Below are 21,121 nucleotides of genomic sequence, written 5' to 3' on the forward strand. Positions count from 1 at the left end.
ACAAGTCCTCATTGAGAGAGCTAGGACTGGTGTTCAGCTGGCATGCCCCTGAGCGGCTGTACTAGTTGTTAAAGTACTGAAACATGTCAGTGTATTGGTTAGATGACTGGTGTTGCCTTGAACCTCCAAAGCCCCCACCCACTACCCACCCACCCTGGCTTCTCCTTCAGAGTAGAACCTGGCTCAGCAAGGATCTCCAGCACCATCCTGTTTCAGCACCAGGGCCAGCGCCCGGGGGAGCCTGACTGGGGCCCCCAGCTCATACTATTTGTTAAGTATTTTGAGTATCATCCTGAGTGCAGTGGCTGGGGGGCTTACATAGCCCATTCTCCAGTTCAGCATAGTGATCAGAGCCCTGACAGGACACCTGCTCTGAGGAAGGGCCCGTTTCTACATAACAAAGCCCTATTCAGGATGAGCTTCAAATACATCACAATGATGCAGCTGAGACCCTCAGTCCCTTTGTGTGGAAGTTAGAGACAGTCTTGAGGCAAGGAATAACTGTGGCTAAAAGTTTGTAAGGGGAGCCTGGAGGAAAAGAAGCTAAGATTTTCCCACCCAGAGAAGTGAAGTTAGAATGTCGATAACTCAATCTGCTTTCCAAATGCAGGACGCTAAACAGGCAGCGGCGGTCAGGAGTTTTATTTTCCTCAAAGCCAAAGCCTGAGAGCAAAAACTCTACCTTCTAGCAAGTATGGTTTAGGTCAGAACTTCCACCCCAAAGGATACTAGGCAGTGAAGTGAGTGCCTAAGGAAGTCTGTAACATACTCAATACTAGGAGTCTTAAGAGTAAATAAATTCCACTCCCAGTAATTTATCCTCCAAAAATATTTATTTGTGTGTACAAAGATACATGTACAAGGATGCTTGGAGAAACCTTGTTGTTAATGGTAAAAGACTAGAAATGACCTGCATGACCATCAGCAGGGGACAGGGTACATCAATTATGGAGTGTCAGGCAACGCAATGCTAAGGAGCTATTGAAAAGAATGGGGTCGTGTAGCAAGTACTGACCTAGAAAAATCTCTGCCGTATTGTTAATGAGCGCAGGGCCGAGTCTATAGTGTCCTCCAACGTGTGTATGAAGAGAAGGGGTTATCAACCTAATGCTTATATGGGCAGAGAGCACTTCTGGAAGCAGACACAGAAACTAGTGTTACTGAGTTTGCTTCTAGAAATAGGACCAAAAGAATAGGGTGGGTGGGAATTTACTCTTCCCCCAAACCCTTTTATGCTCTCTGAACTTTCCACCAGGTACATACATGTATTACTTTTTTGGCTACAAGGGAAGAGAACAACACCTCTGAGCATTTCCATGCAAGCGGGGAGGAGCCAGCCTCATGCAGAGGTCTCCCCGCGCTGGGCGCTGTGGTGGTTCAATCCCCTTCAAAGAGGCAAAGTCCAGTGGGTGAGGAAAACAGGGTGATCCGTGTCAGTGAAAATTCACCTTATAAAAAAGTGTATTCCTTCTAATTTAGAACCTGGGTTAGGACTGTATTAGCATATTTCAGAGAGGTGGCTTAGCAAAGTTGAAAGAATAAAGAACTGGGACTCCATTAACAAATTCCCTGAGCTTCAGTGTTGCCCTCTGTAAGGAGAGAATGAAGGTACTGTCATTCCCTGGGGCTACTAAAGGTTAAATGAGACATTCTGCATCGGAAGAGTGGTTCAAAGATCATAAAGGGCAATGCAGATGCTAGGTACTCATTAGCACTATTACTGAAAAATCCAGTCTACAGTGATTAACTGGGGGAAAGAAAGAACTGTGTCTTTTTTTCCCAGAAGTATCAAATGTGTAGTTCTTACAGTTACAGAAAGTATCATCATGTCATTAACTTGAATTGTCTCACTGAATAAGCTGATATTTTCACAGAGACACGTAAAGTCTGTCTCCGAAATGTGACTTAGTCTATGATTTTGTTGTAAAGGAATTTTGTTATAAGAAATTCCACTTCCAATCTATTGGACCTGAAAATGAGAATGAATTGTTAGTGAAAAGAGAGTGGAGAAGAAGGAAACTTCCAGGTCCCCCAGTTTCTGACTTAAGAGGGAAGGTCAGAAAAATGTTCATATAGGTAGAAGTAGGACAGAATGCTTACTGCACCTGACCCCGGCATTTAAGAACCTCCAAAGTGCGGCTCCAACCTGCCTTCCCAGTCTTATCTCCTGAATTGCCTATCTCACACTTGAGACTCTACCTGAACAAATAATAGCTCAAGGGCTGCTACTCCACACTTCACCTGTGGCAGACATTGGTAATCAATCCACATGGCACCCTTTCTCACTAAGCACAGACTCGGCTTCAGAATCCCTCTCAGCACTGTGCTCTAGGTAGCCACTCCCATCGCTCTGAGCTGGCGTGCAAGGTGAAACTCATTTGCCATCCCTCACACCAAGGGATGTAGGCTCGTCCCCACTCCCCCATCAGTCTGCATTGCCTCCTCTTTTTTTCCCTTCTGCCTGGATGCCTTTCTTTTATTCCTTTTCTGACAGTGAAAACTCTACTCATCCTTCAAGTTTCTGTTCAAATGGCACTTCCTCTGTGAAGAACCCTAGCAAAGTGCCTAACACATAGGCTGCTCAGTAACTTTTTTCAATGAATAAGTGACTTAAATAAGTGAATAGCTTCATGATGTCATCTGGCAGTATAGCTTAATGGTTAAGCATGGTGTTTGGGAACCAAACGACCTGGGTTCAAGTCCTAGCTCCATTATTAGCTGTGTGACCTTAGACAAATTACTCTACCTCTCTGAGTCAGTTTCCTCCTCTGTAAATAACGACAGTAGACCACTGGGCGGATTAAATTAGATACTCGCACAAAGCACTTAGCCCAGTTCCTGGCACGTAGCGAGTGCTCAGTAAGGGAAAGTAGCTGTTACGATCGGTAGCTGTGTTTACTTCCTGTAAAACCACCTTAAAGAGAGGGACCATGTCTGCATCTTTGAGCCTCCAGACTTAGTAAAGAAATTGGTACGTGATAGGTGTTCAATCAATCTTTATTGAATTGAACATGATACACATCATAAGGGGGTGATGGGTACCAACAGAGAACAAGGGGAGGCTGGAGGGTAGAAAGTTAATTTCTGATGTGGGAATCAATAGAAAAGAAAAGTGCTTTGGGGGAAGGAGGGAAAATTTGAGCTGGCTACTGAAATATGAGTATAATTTTGCCAGGAAGACATGGAAGACGGCACTGGGGGTGGGGGAGTGTTGGGGGGCGGCCAGGGACGGCAGCTGCCTGTAAAAGAAGCTTCTTTAGCCAAGGTACAGGGGTGGGAGATGACAGACTCAAACTAGAGGGCATGTGCAGGGTGCAGGTGAGCTCATGTGTGGTTGCAAAGGAGAATCACTGCAGCTTTAACCAGCTCAGCCCAAATGGGCTCCACCGGGGAAGCCTCAGTGTGCTGGCCCTAGGGAAGGCTCGGGGCTGCCGCCCAACCCCACACGCTGCCTACGTAGCCGTGTGAGGGTGCTGTCACAGTGTGATGGTCACACATCAGCTAAGAGAGAAAGGGTCCTTGCCCCTTGGCTGACAGCATTCATCACTCAATCAACAAACAGTCACCGCGAGCCTGCTGTGTGCAGGGCATCGCACTGGAACCAGACAAAGCGGGACTTATGGAGCCTGTGTTCTAGTATGGAGACACTCAACAGGCAAATAAGCCATTACATATATTTAATTACAAGGTCCAGCGGTGCCAAGGCTGTGAAGGAAATAAAAGGTGGATATCGATGGGACGGGAGTAGCAGGGGTGGGGCTGCCGCCTTAGATAAGGTGGTCAAGGAAGCTGTCCCGGATGAGATGACATTTGTGTAGAGGTAGGAATGGGATAAGAGAGCAAGCCATGTAGTGATCCAGGGGAGCAGCATCTTAGGCGGAGGGGACAGTAATGCAGACGTCCGAAAATGGGAGCGAACTTGGTACATCAACGGAGAAGCAAGCAGGTCTGCGTGGCTGGGACAGGTGGGCAAGGGTGAGCGTGGCAGGAGATGAGGCCAGCAAGGGGACAGGGACAGATTCCACAGGCCACGCTAAGGGGCATGGCTGACTTTTCCTGGTGTGATGGGAGGAGCCGCCTGCAGGGGGTGCGGTGAGCTGCTTGCACCGGCTGCCGTGTGAGGAACGAGGGCAAGTGGGGAGGCCATTTGCAGCCTACGGACGGAGTCCAGACAGGGACAATGGTGGCTTAGACTAGGATGACAGCAAACACTGGTGAGAAGCAACTGAATATGCAGTGACGGGCCGAAGATAGAGGCAGCAAGGCTAGCTGACCTGTCAAAATAGTACGTCAAGTCCAGGTGCGCCCCTAGAGCTACCGGCCTGTGTGGTTGATTTCTTTCCCTGGGTGAGTCAGGCACGCGTGTGGCTGGGGAGGGGCAGCAGCTGATGGCCGGTGCCCTCCCCCAAGGTAATGGACAATAAGTGGCCTCAGGCAGGGTGGACCTAGCCGCCAATGGCCCACACGCCCAGGATGCAGCAGGAACACGTGCATCAGAAGGGCACGTGGCTGAGCCTTGGCACACACGTGTCCTGAAAGGCTGCCGGCTTCTGATCTGGGGTAGGTTTACTCAGCGGGGCGGGACAGAAGCCGGCTGCACCTCCACCGACAATCAGCCCACCGGCCCAGCCTGGCACAGTCCCAGTCCAGGAAGTAAGCTGCAGAGTGTCTGGGCGCACACAGCTCAGGCCCTGGGAGCCGAAGCTAAGGCTTTGATGGAGGGGCACTGCGACCACACTCACAGACCATCGGTGCGTGGGGACTGGGCTCTCTCTTTTTAAAGAAAAAAAGAAAAGGCAAGCGAGTCAGGGGGTACTTAGTTCAGACGCAGACCTCCTGTATGACATCAGGCACCTGACACAGAAAATGTCTCCCTCCACCCCACACCAGGGCTGGCTGCAGACTGTAACAAGGCCAGGCCTGAAAGCTCCCCCGTGGCGCCCTGATGCCACCTTGTTGTTCCCACTAGACTCTTGTTCTTCAAGAGCCGAATAAAGAAGCCCCTGCTGGGAAAAAGCCAGAGGCCTGGCCCCCTTCCATCGCGCAGACAATAACAAGAACAAAGGTCGTGGACACTTTGACAGGGCTGCTGCAGACACCCTTTTGATTTGTCTTTTTAAGAGAGGGAGAGGAAGTGCTCGCCTTTTCTTAGCCGTACAAACAGTTGGTTTTGAGGGTGGAGGAAGCTCCCCACACCTATTTCCAGTGACTTTGACTCTTAGAAAAGGTTTTCCTCTGCATTATTAGACTGGTTCTCACCCCAAAAGTACTGGTCTGAAGGAGGCTGGGAGAAAAAAATCCCTCTGTGCTGTTCCTGAGCCCTGTGAATAGGGGAAGGAACAACAAAAGAAAAGAAAAGCCGTTTCACAGTTTAAGGGTACGTTCAGGAGCCCTAAGTACTCAACCGGTTCGTAAATGACTTCATTTGAAAACTTCCAGATTGCAATTCCGTCATTCTTCAATGAGAAATATGTGATTTGCCAAACATGAAATGGAATCATTAAGCCCTGACAAAATCAATCGGAGGCAAAGCAAAACTGTGGCTGCGTGTGCCCCATGCTTCCTTCTCCTTAACAAATTAGATACCCCTGTGGAAGGCATTCCAGACGGATACTAGCATAGGGCTCTGCCTGGAAGAGGGAGGCACACGGATCATCAAAACGCATGCAGCTCGACGATTTCAGAGGCTTAACTGCCCACCCCACCCTACCCCCAATGTGCAGACACACACACAGAAAGGGAATTTGTCTTCTTCTTCTAGATATTTCTGTATTTAAAGCACTGCACAAACATAAGCCAGACACAGAAGAGGGCTATTAAGATAAAATGTAGGATGAAATTGTCTAGAACTACGCACACACAAAAATGCACGTAAAAACCAGGGTAAGCTGAATAAGGTCTGCAGTCTAGTTAAGAGTATTAGATCAACGTCAGTTTCCTGGTTTTGACATTGTACTGTAGTTATGGAAGACGTCACAATTAGGGGGAGCTGGGGGAAGGATACAGGGGACTCTCTCCCATTTTTACAACTTCTTACAAATCTCTAATTATTTCAAAATAAAGAGGTTTTTTTTTTTTTTTTTTTTAATGCCAAATGTGTTGGTTCTACAGCAAGTGGGCTCTGGCCCTTTCGGTTTTCATTATATGCAGGGGTGTTTGGGGGTAGCCCCAGGAAATACTCACTGCCAGTGTCCTCACTGTGTCCTGAAGTCACCTTGCTCCAAACCATTCCTCTTGGAGACTAAGAGGTGTCAGGCACGTCCCTGGGTCTGCTGTCACAGGCCTGTGGATTTCCTCCACCCACCACGCCTGCCTGGGAGTCCAGCCTCTGCAACTCAAAGTCCCACCAGCTCTATCCCTGCTCTAGAGGTTCTCAAGCTTTAAGGTGCATCAGAGTCATGGGAATGTATTTAAAATGTGGATTCTAGGGCCCTTCGCCCCACAGATCCTGGCTTAGCAGGAAATAGATGAGGACCAGAAATCTGCATTTGCAACAAGAGCCCTGGTGATTCTGTTGCAGGTGGTCTTAGGCTCCCACTTTAGGAAACACTGCCCGACTCCAGGTGGGTGCCTGGGAGCATGGCTGCATAAGCTTTCCATTGCAGGATATGGAGAGGAGCTGGCAGGCGCTCAGCATCCATACAGCAAGGTGCCCGTGCAACAATGGAGAGAACTTCAGCCCCCTTCTTCTAAATGCACGCAGCCAGAGAGCTCCAACCCCAGTGCTTCAAAGAGGCTGAGAAAGGGCACGGGAGCCTCCTCTATTGATCCTTCAGTGGCTGTGACCCTGTGACGTTTAGGATAAAATACAGAGTTTGCATTCTATCATCACTATGGCTACTAATTTTTACTGAGTGCTGATTACTATGCTGAGCACATTTCATTTAATTCTCACAATACTGCCCTGAGGGAATTGTTATTTATTACCCCCATTTTACAGATGAGAAAACTGAGACTCTGCAAGTTACACTGGCAGAAAGTGGCAGAGCCAGGAGTTGAACCCGGGTAGGCTTGGCTGAAAAGCCAATGCTGCACAAAAACTGACACATGTGGGATTTTTGAGGGAGACGGGGAGGAAGATTCTCTTCATCCTCATTTCAGTGGCACTAAAGCTCCTTTCCAATGTAAAGCAGATCCAAGCCTCTCAAGGTACCCCTTCCATGGCTCTTTGTCCCTCTCTCAACTCCCTGTTCAATCCTATTCTCTGCTACTCTGTCTCTTCTCAACACCTTTTCACTTTTCCTCTTTTGTCCCCAAAGTCCAAAATTACAGATTCCATTTGCTTTGTCCCCCACCACTAATACAAGAATTTTCCCCTGCCCTCCTCTTATGAGCCAAGCTGTCTGAAAAAAAAATGAGAATTAGGTTCCTAGCAAGGCAAACGACCTACCATTCTCGAGAGGACACTGGGGAATCTTGTTTGCTCGAAGGTTCCAAATATAACCCATGTTCCACTCAAGGCACACCTGATGATCTTTGAAAGGGCGTTCAAAAGGTGGGATGGTCTTCAGCAGGGTATAATTCTTCGCTACAGCATGTAGCAAGTTTTCCTCCCATTTAACATTCAAGTCTCCACCGCTATATCGGTGAGTAATCCAGGCGCGTAGTATCACCACAGATACCGAAATGGAGTGTCTGATGAAATAATCATCTCTATAAACCATGATGCTTGGAAATTTCACATGTACTATTTGTGTCCTGCTGGTGTGAAGATGTTTCTCATTCTTCCACCTTTTTTTGTACACGGGAATGCTACTTCTGAACTCAGATGAAACCACTGCTTCCAAATTGACAACACAAGGCTGAGAGCATAAATACTCCACCGAGACTTCAGAAACGTTGCGAACATTTCCTTCAAAGACAGTGAAATAAATAAAGTCTTTGTAAGCCACGCTCTGCTCAGCTCTGGGTATCACCGACGTCGTCAGGGAAGTCTGCCTACCCAAAGATGGTACAAAATTCTGAAAAGAAAAAAGAAGATAGAGAAAGCTTAAAAATGATCATATTAACAGATACGTGAATCATTGTTTTCCTGGAAGAAAAAAATATCCATTTACATAATGCAATGAAAGTGGAAGATAAAAGATGTCGAAAGCACTACCGAATAATTGGAGAAAAACCAACATACACACAAATGAAGATTAGGCCACATTAAACTCTCTCTCCAGACTCAGTAGCATCTGCTCATCAAGATGGGACTTTCAAATCTACGTGGCAAACATTCCAGAGTTGGTTTCCAAATGATGGAGCTAGTTCACGACAAATCCAGGAGCAGTGAACGTGCCTTAAAGTGAAAAAGAGGCAATCCAGCTCCAGACATTTCCAAACTATTGTCCTGACTTCAAATGGTGGTCAAATGCACCCAAATCAAAGGAGGGGAGAAGAGTTCAAAGTGCACCGGAGAGAACACATATCAGGGATGCCAGCTGGGGCGCTTTTTCTCCATAAGTTCTGAGCTAGGACAAGCATGCATGATGAATGGGCCAGCAAGAGGTTTCTATTGCTCCAAATCACACACAGGCAGGCTTGGACCACAAACTGTGTTGTCTGATTCTTTCACCGTGGATGGCGCCACAGGTGCCAAGAGAGATTTTAGCTGCAGGTTTACTTATCTAGTTCTTCATTTTTTAATTTTTATTTTATATTGAAGTATAGTTGATTTACAATGTTGTGTTAGTTATCTAGTTCTTTAGATGATGAAGGCCTCTCAGTGTGGACTTTCCTTCCAGAATAAATCTGGAAAGTTTGGTCCTGAAATTAAGGCAATGTTTTGATCATGAGGCACGGATGGATGGATGCTAAGAGCTGTTCTAAATGTGACTTTGAGATTTAGACATCCATAACACAATAGCAAAAAGGTTACTTTGGACCAATTTACACCCATTAGAATGGCTACTATTTAAAAAAAGAAAACCACAAGTGTTAGAGAGGATGCAGAGAAATTTGGAACCCTTGTGTATCGCTGGTGGGAATGTAAAATGGTGCAGCCACTGTGGAAGGCAGTACTGCAGTTCCTAAAAAATTAAGCACAGAATTGTTATATGACCCAGCAATTCCACTTCTGGGTCTATATCTAAGTTGAAAGCAGGGCTTGGAAGAGATATGTTCATAGACTTACACCAGGTTCACAGCAGCATTATTCATAATAGTTAAAAAGTGGAGGGCTTCCCTGGTGGCGCAGTGGTCGAGAGTCTGCCCGCCAATGCAGGGGACACGGGTTCGTGCCCCGGCCCGGGAAGATCCCACATGCCGCGGAGCGGCTGGGCCCGTGAGCCATGGCCGCTGAGCCTGCGCGTCCGGAGCCTGTGCTCCGCAACGGGAGAGGCCACAACAGTGAAAGGCCCGCGTACCGCAAAAAAAAAAAAAAAAAAAAAAAAAAAAAAAAAATGGCTAAAGTGGTAAATGTTATGCTATGAATATTTTAACCACAAGTTTAAAGAAAAAGGTCACTGTGGTCTTCTCCAAAGAAGGAAGAAATAGGGACCTCTTTCTTCAATTCTGGCTTAGGGCTGTAGGAGGGGCAAAGGTGAGTAACATGCGAAGTCTGGAGTCAGAGAATCATGTTTACAAATAGCAGATACTTGGCAGAACATGGCCTGCACTCCAGTCAAACTAAATGCAAACCCTAAGGGAACACAGCACCAAATGACAGTAATTCTGACGGGGGCTCTGGGAAAGGCTTTATGGAGGAAATGGCATTTCAGTTGGGCTTCGATGGATGAAGAGAAGTTCTTTAGGTAGAGAGGCAAAGGGAGGACACTGCAAGTGGTGTGAACAGCTTAAGCAGAGACATGAAAGGAGGGGCAGGCAGCTGTCCTGGGGGTCTAGCAAGCAGCCGGGTTTGGCCAGAGGGCACAAGGTTTGTAAATAAAGACACAAAAGGACATGGGAATATGAGGGTCACAAGCCCTTGGTGATAAGCCAGCCCACCCCGGTTTTCAGACAAGGACATGGCAACCCCGAGGGGATGTTCTCCGACATCCCGCAGCTGCGGGCTTAGCAGAGGCCGGCCCGGCTCCTTTTCCTCATGCCCACTCCGACATTCTCCACCCCACAGCACACACCATGAAACCAAAGATTTGCCGTTCCATGGCTGCCTGGGAACTCCAGGCTGATTCTGCTTTCATATGAAGAGAGATACAGCCAGCATTTGTCCACAAGCGATGGTTTACTCATTTGGCCAGATGTGCCGAGACGTGGCCGCCTCCTCAAGATTCAAATCGAGCTATTAAGCCCATAGCAGCGTTTAGCCGAAGCCAGAGACTGCTGGTGCTGATGGGAGCTGGACCAGAGTGGTGCCCATGGGTGACCTGCGCTCCTCAGTCCAAAAGCCCCCAAGGCTTCCCTTTCTCAGCTCCCCGGAAGGAGACATTTGCTTATTTAGTGAGACAATAGGGAACAGAGTCCAGGATATGCTGTGGTATATTAAATATCACATTGTGTCCCTTCTCAAAGAATGACTTAAAACCTCTTCCTTGTTCTTTTCATGTATACCTTAATACCCCACCCAGGCCCCGTTCTCCCACTTCAATTTTTTTTAATCACATTTTTATTGCTGATGCTAGGAACTCCAGTGAAAACCTCTTTTAAACAGAGCTGTTTGGTTTCCTTAAATTTCACTGGAAAGTGCAGTTAATTCATTTACATCTTATTGCTAAAAATGCCCCAGCCCACTTTTCCACGTTAATAAGCACAGCATCATGCTAAATATAGTTTCACTTTTGCTTGGTGACCCACAGATTTCCAGACCCCAGGCTCATCATTGTGGAGATGGGTGGTGACAGATGAGAATGAAGAAGGTATGGGACACCTGACAGTGTAGTCTCTCCAGCACCTTCTCTTGAAATTCTGTTTTTAAGGAAATCTCCATATACTCATATGAAGATAATTTTGTTTTCACTGGCTTCAGAGTCTCAAGTAAAAGTAAATTCCAGGTTGACGGGTCCTAGATGTATGCTATCCGATATGGTGACCAGAAGTCATACTAAGCACTTAACCCGAGATGTGCTGTAAGTGTAAAAGATACAATGGATTTCAAAGACTGAACACAAAAAAACTCATTAATAATTTTTATACTGATTACATGTTGAAATGATAAGGTTAAGATACAGTGAGTTCAATAAAATGCATTACTAAAATTAATTTTACCTGTTTCTGTTTACTTGTTTAGGGTGGCTACTAGAAAATGTGAAATTACATATGTGGCTTGAATTCGTGGCTCACATATTTCTATCCAATGGCGCTATTCTAGATCTGAGGTCAGAGACTTTTCCTGTAAAAAAGGGCCAGATGGTAATTATTTGGGGTTTTTCAGCTGCTGATGTCCATCTAGTGTGGTATCAAGAAAGCAGACATTGACAACACACAAGCCAGTGAGCATGGCTGTGGTCCAGTGCAACCTTGTTTACAGAAAAATGTAGCTGGCCGGATTGGCCCGGGGGCCGTAGTTTGCAGATCACTGTTACAGACTATCGAGCTTTTATTCTAGATAGAGTTTTTGTATTATTAGATATTAGTTATTTTGTCATTTTTATGAAAAGGTGTTCTCGTCATTATTTTGAATTACAGCCGTTTGGAAAGATGACGAGATCATATAATAATCAGCTGAATTAGAAGACCACTTAAAGTGCTACAGTTTTAAAGAACACGGAGTGACAAAAGATATACTTTTTAAAGGAATGATCACATAGGAGAAATAAGATGAATAACCCAATCAGGCATCATTTCCTATACATGTGGTTGATGGGGCTTGATATGCTATTTTGCCAAGGGTCCCTCATGGGTATGTTGACACCTTGCTAATGTTTCTTTCAATAAAGATCTAAGTAGGATGAGAAGTTGGAGCTAGGCTAGGAAAAGAGGTCGAATTTCATGGTCTGACGGGTCTTCCCTGGCGGTCCAGTGGTTAAGACTCCGCGCTTCCACTGCAGGGAGCACAGATTCCATCCCTGGTGGGGGAACTAAGATCCTGCAAGCCACTCGGCACAGCCAAAAAACAACAACAACAGCAACGAGAATTTCATGGACTGAAATAGATGTTTAAAGAAGTGAGAGAAACATTAGTGACGGCTGGGGAGCAAGAGAAGAGCAACTTCAGGGATAGGGCGATGTTATTAATATGATGGGGGTATGCCAGCCCCAAAGAGGACCTCAGAGTTACTGTATGTGATTTGAGGAGCATGGTCTAAATCCCTCAGGAAGGCTTTGCAATCTTCCTTCTCGTGGGCACCTATGTAACATAGGAAGCTGGCATCTCGTGGGTTGGAGCAGACCCAGCAGGCAGCTGCTACGCCATGAGTCGTGGCTACCTCTGTTATGTACAAAACCAACACAGATTAGAGACACATCACATTCTAAATATTGATTAAGCTGAAGCTGATTTCCTGGCTCAAGTTATGTGTGTGTTATGAGCTATTTCCTGCCAGGAAAATAAGGCAATTAACTTGAAGAGTTTCAGCTACGGGCATGACACGTGTCCAACCTTCATAGGTATTTTCACATGCCAGGTTGCATTAACATAAGCTAAAAATTACCCAAACGTTCCTTTGTTTAGAAATTATAAAGTCAGAGTCCATGTCTTGTTCACTGTTACGTCCCCGGCTTATAAGATAGAGCTCGGCACATTGTAGAGTTTGGCTAAGGGTTTTTTGCTGAAATAAGTACCAGGCGTGGGCATTTCTGCCAGATGCCTCGGTGGCCCAACTCAGATCAACTGCCCCACAGCACTGGGGGCACCTGCATATAAACCAAAGCACTCGATCCAATCTTGAGTCGCCACCAAACTTTCCTGACATTCACAAGTTCTTTGGGGCGGGTGGGGGGATGGGGGTTGGCACTCCTCTCTTTTTCATCCAGCCTCATTAATCTCCTTCCAAAGAACATTTCACTGGGCCCCTGGGGGTCAGAGTTGACCCGGGGGACTGTGAGGTCAGAGAAGGTGGCACTCGCACCCACCTTGTCCCTTTAGGGTGGACTTCTCCCTTTCAGACAACTGCCCTACATTCTAGAACTTTTCCATTTCCCCACACCAAAAAATATAAATTAAAACTTTTAAATTTCCTGCCCCTCCACCCCGTTGGACACGTGCTCATCTGGCGAGTTCACCCATGTTAATGTGATAATGAAAAACACGGTGGTAATGTCATATACGTGCATTTCTAGGCCAGCCTGGTGGAGATAATGCCTTAAAAACAAAGGCCAAATGTACTGCAGCTGTAAGCGAGATAGTTGCGGTGTAAAGGGCACCTCTGTGCCCCTCCAATTATGCCATTTAGGCAACCACATAGATGTTTCACCTCGGAAGCTGCTGATCTGCTCCGCACACAATGGAGCTGGGCTCTGAAAGATGCCTGAGCCCTCAAACATCTGTTTATACCAGAATGAAGCCCTAATCAAAGTCAAATTTGACAACATCCCACACAGTCACAAAACATAGATTTCTTTGTCTTTGTGTATGTTTTATCATTTTTTTTAAAAAAAGACAGAAATGGGTCATTTCATGTGTGTTCCTGATAAAAGACCCAAAATTGAAACTCTAAATGCATTCCGTTCAGCCTGGGAATCAAGAAACAGATGAACTTAATGTATCTTCTGGATGGAAAAAATAATCTATCAAAACCACCTGAACTTTTTTTTAGGATGAGTCCATCTCATTCCTTTAAAAATCAGTAAGAGGAAACTCTCTTCAAATAACCTTCCCTTGTTCCAAAGACGGGAGAAAACTTGGCTCTTTTCTCTATATGATCCACTTATTATTTAAGGAAACAGAGACATTAGAAAATCTTAACTCATGTCACTTGTCTCTCTAAGGGAGGTCCATTTACACTTACATGTGCATGTGGGTATGTCTGATTGCAAACAATAATTGACTATTTTTCTCATCCTTATCCATTCTGCCCCACAGTCACCTAAGAAAACCTTGCCTTTTGAGCACCCTCTCTCCAAACCGGCTGGATCAAACTTTCCATAGGTCAAAAGGTAATTGTCTTGGCTTAAGAGGCCTACGTTTCCGATTTCTGCCAACTAGAAATAAGCAAAAATTCTGTTTATGTCAACAAAGCATGCAATTAAGCAGAATGAGCGATGACATCAATATGGACTTCGAGGTCAAGATGAGCCTTGGGAAACATTTCCCAGCCAACCCGTGTGCCTTCCCAAACCTGAGAGCTGGCTAGAGAAACGCCATTGCAATAATGATCAACACTCCTTGCTGTGTTGGATCCTCTCCCCCTTTTAATACTGTTTGATATGCTATTTCTTGCTAACACAAATTATGAGACGGTAACCAAGTTTGGTGCAGTTTAATTTCATTGAGTACCTACTATGTGCTAGGCATGGGGACAAACGCAGTAAGTCTTCTCATTCACTTCTAACCTCATCCTCTCACAATGAATTTCATAGAACTTCTCCCCTCTAACCTCACAACAGCTCTCTGAGGGACACAGCATTCCAGTTAACGGCTGAGGAAATGAAATGGATTCAGAGAGGGTGAGTAACTTGCGCAAGATCACCCAGCTACTAAAAAGCAGAACCAAAATTCAAATCCATAGCTGCTGACTCCAAAGCTGGCGATGGTGTGCCTGCTGCCTTCCAGAAACACCCAAAATGATGCCCTCAACTCATCCACTTCTACACCCGTCACCACCTTCTGGTTACAGGTGGGGGAATCTTGGGACTTTGCTCACTCCCGTCTTGAAAGTGTGGGGTGAGGGGCTAAAATCACATCAGATCACCATGCATTACGTCTGGGGAGGGTAGATGTTATCTTACAAGCACACACGCTGCATTGAGCCGACTCCCCAGCTTGGTTCAGCCCTTCTTCGGGTGAGGCTGGGAAGCAAATGACAAGCCACCAAAGCAGAAGCTCCTCAGAAATTCCTCACATGCCGCACATCCTCGTGCCCCCTCCGTTCCTTTCTCCGGGGGATGGGATGAGCCAATAAACAGGGTAACTGAACTCACTTCAGGCTATTTATGGTCTACTCCAGTCTATCCAACTTCTCCGTGAATTGCCTGGCCTCTTTACGCCTTCTCTTCTACCTGCCCTCCAGCTGCTCCATTCAGCCAATTGGTGGCTCCCACAGTTTTGCCAACAGGCAGCTGGAAAGAAGAGAAGGCAAGAGGCAAACACCGCCAGTTGGGAGATTTTAGGGACCCTGGTTGGAATGAATGTGGAAGCTATTGGCTGATGTGAAGTTAGAGGATGGGTCTCTGTATTTCAAATATCCATAATCATTCTTGCACAAACTGGATAATTGAAGGTCTCTATACCTCGTTTTGAAGTTCCTAGGTCCTGTGTTACACAAAGCAAGGAGTTAATGAACACTTCTGGAGGGACAACTGATGGTCTGTGGTCGCTTACAGAGAATTCTGTACAAGACTCTGTCACAGCCACTGCCTGCCAATGAGCCCCACATACATCTGTGCCGCTAACGCCCTCTTGTTTCTTTGTCTTCTGGTTGTCTCACAAGTGCAAATGTCCACTCGGAATATTTCAGCTCTACAGCTGACACCAATACCAGCCATTGTGAGATTTGTTTTCTCATTTTAGGAAAAAATTATACTTCGAGACCAGAGTTCCAAAGAGACAGAATTGCCTTCTCCAAGTGCCATTGTCACAAATGGGGCTGGGCAGTCTCAGGCTGTTCTAGCCAAGTCTGGTGGAAGGTAAGAGTTAATGATGGACGAGAATGGCTAGGGGGTCTCTGAGGCAAAGAAAGACCATCATGGACCCCAGCAGTCAGCACCCGTAACCTCAGTGGAAGCGGTTTCCGTGACCTTTTGCTTTCAAGGCGCCATCCTCTCTGAGGAGGCTCTCTGCACCTTGACCTTTGGTGACCTCAGAATTTGGGGGGCAGCTGCTGGAACCAGGGATCATCTTTTCAGAAATCTGCTTGGCATCGTTCCGTGACTTATCTTTCAGGCCTCATCACAATTATTCATGCTTTGGCAGTGTCCTAGCTATAGTCACAGTACTGTTCTTGGGCTGCTACTGAAGGTTATTCTGTCCCAGCCAATGGAGAAGGAATGTGCTCATCACCTCAGGACCCTGCTCTCCATCAGGGTGGCAGGGGCTTGAAGGCATCTGTCTAGAAGGCCTCTCTCAACCTCCAGCCCTTGCGAACCAGCAAATAGGTAGGGATAACACAAAACAGGAGTCAGTCCCCAAATCACAGACAATTTGTCTTTGTAATACATTCCAAGGCACACTTGGCTATACTCTTGGACACATGTTCATACAAACTCAAGTGCTAAACTCTGCCAGCTGCCTCTGGATTATACAAGGACCCCATCCTTTGCCTCTCCATTGTGATGGCAAACATCTTCTGGCTTTACTTTTTTTTTTTTCCCCTCTTTAACATCCTGCTTCTACTCTGTGGCCTGGGCTTCCTGCTTTGTATATTTTAGGCTACTTTAGACATGACCTCACATCCTGGTCAATTTCACAGAAGCTGCTAATTTTGAGAACTTTGCTAATGGCCCATACATCAATGCATAAGGGGAATGGGTTACAAGCAGCAAAATCCAGAAGGCAATGAATGGCTAGAACTGGGGCTCTGGAAGGAGATGGACTTGGGTTTCAAACCTGGGCTACCTGTGTGGCCTAGTACAACTAACTTAACCTCTCTGAGCCTCAGTTAACTCATCTGAATGGGGATCATACTAGCTCCTACCTCACAAGGTTATTGTTAAGATTAATATTGGATAATGCATATAAATAACCTAACACAATGCAAACTATTACTACTACTACTACTATTATTATTTAGGCTTCCAAATTATGGGATAGCTTTCTTCCTCTAGTGTCTACCTATTCCTGAGGTCCTGCTTAGCTATTCTGCTCAACTTCCACCCTCCACCTGTCCACCCCCCTGCCCTGACCAAGCACTTTCTCTAGGAAGTATTCCTTGATGTAAAAGACACACACTCATGCATTTTTCTCAGTAGTTTATGTTTTTCATGTGTTCATCCATTTTCCCCAATTTGCAACTGAATTTCTCCAAGGTCAAGAAGGCTTACCTTTCAGCAGTTTCTCTGGTAGCACATACCTCTCGAACAAAATCCCTACCAATGGCTAGACCTTTAGAACAAAGGGTGAAGCTCACCTTCCAAGCCACACTTTTGCTTCCCTGGGTTTTGCAAAACTTTCTCATTCAGTTGAAAAATGGTTTTCTTGTTTATTCAAGCTTTTTTTTTTTTTAACAGTAGCATATCCGAAGCCCATATGAAGGAAACACACATACTCAGGAAGCACTGACATTTCCCTCTCCATGGTAGTTCTAAAATCCATCCTTCCTTGTCTGCCAAGACATTCATCCATGCTCTAGTTATTTTCCACATTACAGTATTTTCTATAATCTCTCTTTTTGGAGCCCTACCTCACCACTTCACTAACTCACCATAGTCTGTCCATAGCATCATTTTTCTCCTCTCTGTGATCTGTTGTCTCAAATCCCCCTTGGTCCATACAGAAATGTTGTAAATTTTTTTTAAAATTTTATTTAGTTTACTTTTGACTGCGTTGGGTCCTCATTGCTGCGCGCAGGCTCTCTCCAGTTGCAGTGAGTGGGAACTACTTTTCGCTGCAGTGCTCGGGCTTCTCACTGCGGTGGCTTCTCTCGTTGCGGAGCATGGGCTCTAGGCGCGCGGGCTTCAGTAGTTGTGGCACGTGGGCTCTAGAGCGCAGGCTCAGCAGCTGTGGCTCACCGGCCCAGTTGCTCCGCGGCATGTGAGATCCTCCCGGACTAGGGCTCAAATCCGCGTTCCCTGCATTGGCAGGCGGATTTTTAACCACTGCGCGACCAGGGAAACCCCATACAGCACTTTTATACTTGCTCCATCATCTGTCTTTGCTCCTGTGGACGACTTAGGCCTTTATTGCTCTTGTTTCTCTGATTTCTTGTAACAGTCAAGAAGCAGGCTCTGCTTGCCAGGTCTTGGTATTCCCACATGGAACTTTCCTGACCACTTGTACATTAATGTTTCACACACTGCTCTACTGCATCATTTCTGCCTCTGTGGGTAACCAGTGCATTGTGGATGGGAATCATCTGTTTAAACTGCAACCCTGTCACCTGTTACGGCAGTTTTATTTATGAGCCTGTGTGCTGTAACCCTGTGCCATAAATGTTAAATAATAATATCTCCTGGGTGAAAAAAACCATTCATGTTAACTGACAACTTCTTATAAAAATATGAACTAAAGCCAACCACAAAATATGGTACTGGCTTATTTTACAATATGAGGAAAAGCATGGATTGCTCAACAGGTAGATGAAGAGGCAGAATTACAATTTGCGTTTTTACATCCTCTTGCTTCAAGAAATGAAACATTCAACAAGTAAAGGGTATCAAAAGAAACTTGGGCTGAGCAGCAACTTTCTTTGGAATCAAATTCTAAATCCTGCCAATGTCTCCTAAGCAGTTTTTTGCCTCCAAGAAGAAAGTCTCCAAATAATGGCAATGCCACATAAATGAAAAGAATTCTGGACAATGACACTACTCAATTTTTTTTCTTTTCTTTTCTTTTTCAGCATTCTGTGAATTTCCTATTACATCAGTTTCATGATTCAGCATTTTCCATTTCATTTATTTACAGTAATATATGGCGAGATAACCCAAGGTTTCTGCAGGATCCTGGAACATAAGGTAGGCTGGACAGAAATGGTGTCACCTCCTGTAAATTTACTGTTGTCTAGGAGAATTCAAAGCAGAAGAGAGCAAGCGAGCAAAGGAATTGGGGAATATTCCCCCACCTTGTTCCGAGGGTCTAAATTACTCTGGTATTTTAAATGAGTTGGTTTTGAAAAACAGATTACTGCCATTTAGTTGATGACTAAAACAAAAGCCAGGAAGTGTGCAAATTGTAAACGGACACGCATGAGCCAAACGTGTTCTCTGAAATGACAATGTTCAAGACGCAGCTAAAGTCCCCACTCTGGCGGTAAGCGTGTTACAAAGAACTAGATTTCTTGCTGGCAGCCGCAACTTGGCTGGAGTGACCATGGAGGAGTTGAAGAGCGCTGGAAATACGAGGTTCATCGCCGGGTGCGTCCGCACAAAACGGTCCGGGCCATGAGGACCGGGTGGAAACTAAGAGGAGGGGCGAGGCGGGTGGCATTCGCAGAGAGAAAGAGGCGAAGTTGGGCACGGGAAGGAAAGGAACCTCGAGAAGATTGTGAGGGACGCCCAGGACCGGCAGGGAGGGAGCTGGAGAGCCGTGCGCAGCGGGGAGGGAGGAAACGCGGGGTGGCGAGGCTCTCAGGTGGAGTGGGGAACAGGACTGGGTGTCATGGGGAACCTGACCCGGGTCTGGAACGGGTCTCGGAGGGAGAGGAAGGGACCCCGGCGAGAGCGCAGCGCCGCAACTCCGGTCCACGCACCGCTCTCCGCGCCCCGGGTACCCGTCCCAGGTGCCGGGAGCGCCCAGGGTGCGGCGGCGAGGAAGAGACAAAACTAGCCGTGCCGCACCCGCCCGCGAGGTAGAGGTCCCCGGCCGCCCCCACCCGCGTCCCCGGGGCCCCGCGCGGAGGGGAGGACCCGGGCAGGGTCCGGCGCTCACCAGGTAGCAGAGCAGAAGCAGCGCGCAGGCAGAGCGCCCGCCGAGGCCCGGGGGGACGCCGCCACTCGGGGGGGCCATGGCTGCGGCCCGGGGGCCGGCCGCGAGCGGCAGGGGTTGTTGCTGCTGCTGCCGCCGTGGCCACTCGAGCCCCGCGCCGCGCCGCTGCATGCCGAGGCCGCCCGGATCCGGGCCGGAACAGGTCACCTGGTGCAGGGACCGGCCCCCGCCCGAGGCGCCACCTTCCCGCCCGCCCACGGCCGGGCCGGCCGCTGCGCGCGGGGCCACCTGCCGCCGCCGCCGCCGCCGCCGCCGGACCCGCCGCCGCCTCCACTGCCGCTCCCGCCGTCGCCGCCCCCGCAGCCCCGGCCGAGCGCCAGCTCCTCCCAGCCTCCCAGTCCCCGTCCCCTCCTCCCCTCCGCTCCCGGCCAGCCCGCCTCCCGGCCGCTCCCTCCGGCCCCCAGGCTTCCACCCCGGCGGGCAGCAGGCGCCCACGCAGGTGGGGACTGACCCGGGCCCCGCCCCCTGGCCACCGCCCCCCCTTCCCGCTCCCGGCCAGACCCTCTTTCCCTTTCTTTCCTTTCCTTCTCCTTCCCCACCCCCCCTTCCGCGCTCTTTCTCTCCGCGATCCCTCTCCCCGCCCTCCGCTTCCCTTTTTTCCTTCTCTACAATTCTCTCACTCTCACCTCTCTTCCTGACCCCCTCTTTTTTCTTTTTTCACTTGCTTCCTTCTCTCTCAATCCGTTTCCTCTCTCCACTCCCTCCTCTTCTCATTCTATTCCTCTCTTGCGCATCCTCTCTCTCCCACCCACTCCTTTGGCGGGTCCTGCAGCCTAGTTCCCGCCCGTGCAATGGGTTTTTGTTTGGTTGCTTTTTTGGCAAGGGCGCCATTCCCGCCGGGCGCAGTGCTAGTGTGCCCCCGTGGAGTCGCGCCACGCAGTGGCCCAGCTTCCAGTCTTTAAGGGTGGATTTTGACCCCTACCAACCTCCACCTGTCCACCTGCAGGCGCGGGGCCTCCTCCCTGCGGGCACCGTTTTAGCCCGAGGTGCGCCGCACCCTGCCGGCTGGTTCGCGGCACGTTCTGGATGCTTCCCGAGCGTTTTGTGCCGGGCCGGCGCCACTGCCGCCGAGCTCTTTGTTTTAATTGTCCAGAGTATCGGCGCCCAAATCGCGTTTGTATCTGATTTGCACCCCTGTGCCCCGGCTTCCACTTTGGACCGAAAAGAAAATGAATTAATTAGGCCAATTCAGTTGTGCTCAAGCCCCAAATGAAAGGGGTGAGGTTCTTGAAGTGTACAAACAGCTTTAAAAAAAAAAAAAAAAATTCAGGCACATCCTCGGCCTTGGGGACACAGGTTGGAACTGGCTGCTCGGCGACCCAAATTCTGCCGCCAGGCCGAGGGGCCCGGCTGGACAGAGGGATCCCCAGCTCGCGCCACCCCTGGCGCTCTAGAAAGAGAGTGGCTGTGTCTAGCGACTCTGATAATTGCTTGGGCCCGCGGCTGCTCTGAAACAGTTAACCCACCTTCGAAAGTTCTCAGAAGCTTCCCTTTGGCAATGGT

The 21,121-nt window shown here is 47.8% G+C and overlaps 1 protein-coding gene across 1 annotated transcript in view; it reads right to left on the reverse strand.

The window, feature by feature from the left end:
- Positions 1-19,849, reverse strand: part of SEL1L3 (SEL1L family member 3) — a 96,940-nt gene extending 77,091 nt beyond the window's left edge. The window contains exons 1-2 of the mRNA XM_022566507.2: positions 19,562-19,849; positions 7,391-7,961 (exon numbers count right to left, since the gene is read on the reverse strand). Coding sequence (XP_022422215.1) covers positions 7,391-7,961; positions 19,562-19,729 — 739 coding nt within the window. The 5' untranslated portion in view covers positions 19,730-19,849. The remainder of the gene's footprint in view (positions 1-7,390; positions 7,962-19,561) is intronic.
- Between the last annotated feature and the right edge of the window lie 1,272 nt (positions 19,850-21,121).

Source organism: Delphinapterus leucas, chromosome 5, assembly GCF_059928025.1.
Source record: "Delphinapterus leucas isolate spDelLeu-1000000601 "Yukka" chromosome 5, BTC_Dleu_Yukka2, whole genome shotgun sequence".
In the NCBI taxonomy this organism is placed as follows: domain Eukaryota; kingdom Metazoa; phylum Chordata; class Mammalia; order Artiodactyla; family Monodontidae; genus Delphinapterus; species Delphinapterus leucas.